Here is a 2,235-nt window from a genome sequence, read left to right on the forward strand (position 1 = left end):
GATGGACTTCAATTGATCAAAATACAAGTGCAAAATAATAGTCTAGCTCTAAATTTATCATATCAACCCTTCAAGAATGTAGTAAAAATAAATTTAAAATGTGTTCACATTGCAAAAATTAAATCGACATCAAGTTATGCAATGCTAAATTCTTGCAGAAATCATAGTGTTGTCATTACATTAATCATTAAAAATACCAGTGAGTGCCTTCTAATTGATGATGATTGGAAAGTTACAATAATTTTGTGAATATTTCAGAAGTTTTTTGTCATACTAATAATGCATGTCTAGCTATGTACTACCTTAGTTTTCATGTTGTTTTGCTCATTTCTGTATTGTTTATAAGTATTGTCTGAGCTATCAATAAAGTATTGTCTGAAATTTGAATGTTCCCTTACAAATCACAATTTTATTTTATTTTTATACTTTAAGTTATATATTTTTGGCTGAAATTCCATCCCCCTATCATACTGTTCTAGGTCGTCCCTGGTCTCATCGATTCCTTAATTCTGCAGCCATGGCTCGGAATGAAGAGAAAGCGCAGTCAATGCTGAACCGTTTCATCACAATGAAAGAGGAGGAGAAGAAAAAACCCAAAGAACGCCGCCCGTACTTAGCCTCGGAGTGCTGAGATTTGGCGGAGGCTGACAAGTGGCGCCAGCAAATCATGCGTGAAATTGGGCGTAAAGTGGCGGAAATACAAAATGAAGGACTTGGAGAACACCGGCTCAGAGATTTGAATGATGAGATCAATAAATTGATTAGGGAGAAGATGCACTGGGAAAGGCGGATAGTGGAGCTAGGTGGGCCTAATTACACGAGGCACTCGGCTAAGATGACTGATTTGGATGGGAACATTGTTGATGTTCCAAATCCTGGTGGTCGTGGACCCGGGTATAGGTATTTTGGGGCTGCCAAAAAGTTGCCTGGTGTAAGGGAACTGTTTGAGAAGCCGCCTGAGCTGCGAAAGAGGTGGACAAGGTAATTATGTTACATTTGTGCTGTTGTATTGATATGGCCTGCAGTTATTAAACAAGCATGTTTCGTTATTACGTCAAGTATACGTCTCTCTTTTCCATTTGGTGTTCAAGGTTGGACTTCATATTCGATAATATGTAATTTGGGAGAGGCTGTATATGCTGAAATGACATACTATTTTTTTGTAAGATTCATTCTTAGCTTTTGCCATTATGATGTTCTATGTCAATTAGAACATGATGATGTGATATATGAAGTCAAATTTGGGGGAAATTTATATGCTGGAAGCACATATGATATTCTAAGTCAATTAGTTCCATGCTTTCAAAAACTTAGATGGTTCTGAGTTTCAAGCATATTTGTTGACTTGCTTAGTTAGAATCATTAAAGTCTTGGATTTTTGTAATAGTGTCTGGGCTAATTATATGAACACGCTATATATTGGTTCTTTTTCATTCACTAGTGAGATAGAGAACTTATGTATTCACACCTATTGCCTCAATGGAATGGCCTGGGTAGTTCACATAGGAGAGGAGTGACGAGTAAGAAACATGTCTTTTGTTAGTGGATTCACTTATCAAACAACCTTGGAAAGCTGAACCGGCTTTCCTTGTTGTGCCATCATGACATGTCTCAGTCACTCTGCCAGTTTACTGTGTCAAGTCTCTCTTAAAACTGTTTGATGTGCCACTCTGTTAATGGCTTTGAAATATGCTCATGTTAGGCCGAGCATCTTTCTTAACATTTGGGGAAAAAGGCTTTGTTTTTGTTGTTTGCAGCTGAAAAGCAAAACTGTGTTTATAAACATAACAAGAATCAACATTCTAAAATTTTAGTACAATAACTAAATATGATGAACTATTCATTTCTAACTACATTTGCTGGTATGAAAGAATGATGGGACTCCACACAATCTAGTTATGATGTGGATGTAATGCTTTGCTTATCTGGTTTTTAATAATTTTTTTGTAGGTACGATATTTACAAGAGGATCGATGCCAGTTATTATGGGTATAGGGATGATGAGGATGGAATATTAGAGAAATTGGAAAGGCCAGCTGAGGAGAAAATGAGGGCTGCGGCTGCTGCAGATTGGATGGAGATGGAGGAGATAAAGAAGGAAGCCAGGAGGGCAGTGAAGAGTGGGGAGGTGGCAGAAGTGGGATTAACGTCAAAGATATTATTTGAGGAAGAAGAGGATGTAGTAGAGGAGGAGAGGAAGGAGCGGGAGAGAGAGGAGAAGGAGAAGGAGAAGGA

At 37.9% G+C, this 2,235-nt stretch overlaps 1 protein-coding gene across 1 annotated transcript; it reads left to right on the plus strand.

Moving 5' to 3' along the window:
• Positions 1-458: 458 nt before the first annotated feature.
• LOC111388100 (pre-mRNA-splicing factor ISY1 homolog) lies at positions 459-2,233 on the plus strand (the record flags this gene model as incomplete). The annotated part of the gene is given in 2 exon segments (XM_023012760.1): positions 459-981; positions 1,951-2,233. Coding segments are annotated over 2 exon segments (747 nt in total), but the record flags the coding sequence as incomplete, so codon positions are not given.
• Positions 2,234-2,235: the final 2 nt, after the last annotated feature.

The sequence above is a fragment of the Olea europaea genome, unplaced genomic scaffold (assembly GCF_002742605.1).
Source record: "Olea europaea var. sylvestris unplaced genomic scaffold, O_europaea_v1 scaffold4531, whole genome shotgun sequence".
NCBI lineage: Eukaryota > Viridiplantae > Streptophyta > Magnoliopsida > Lamiales > Oleaceae > Olea > Olea europaea.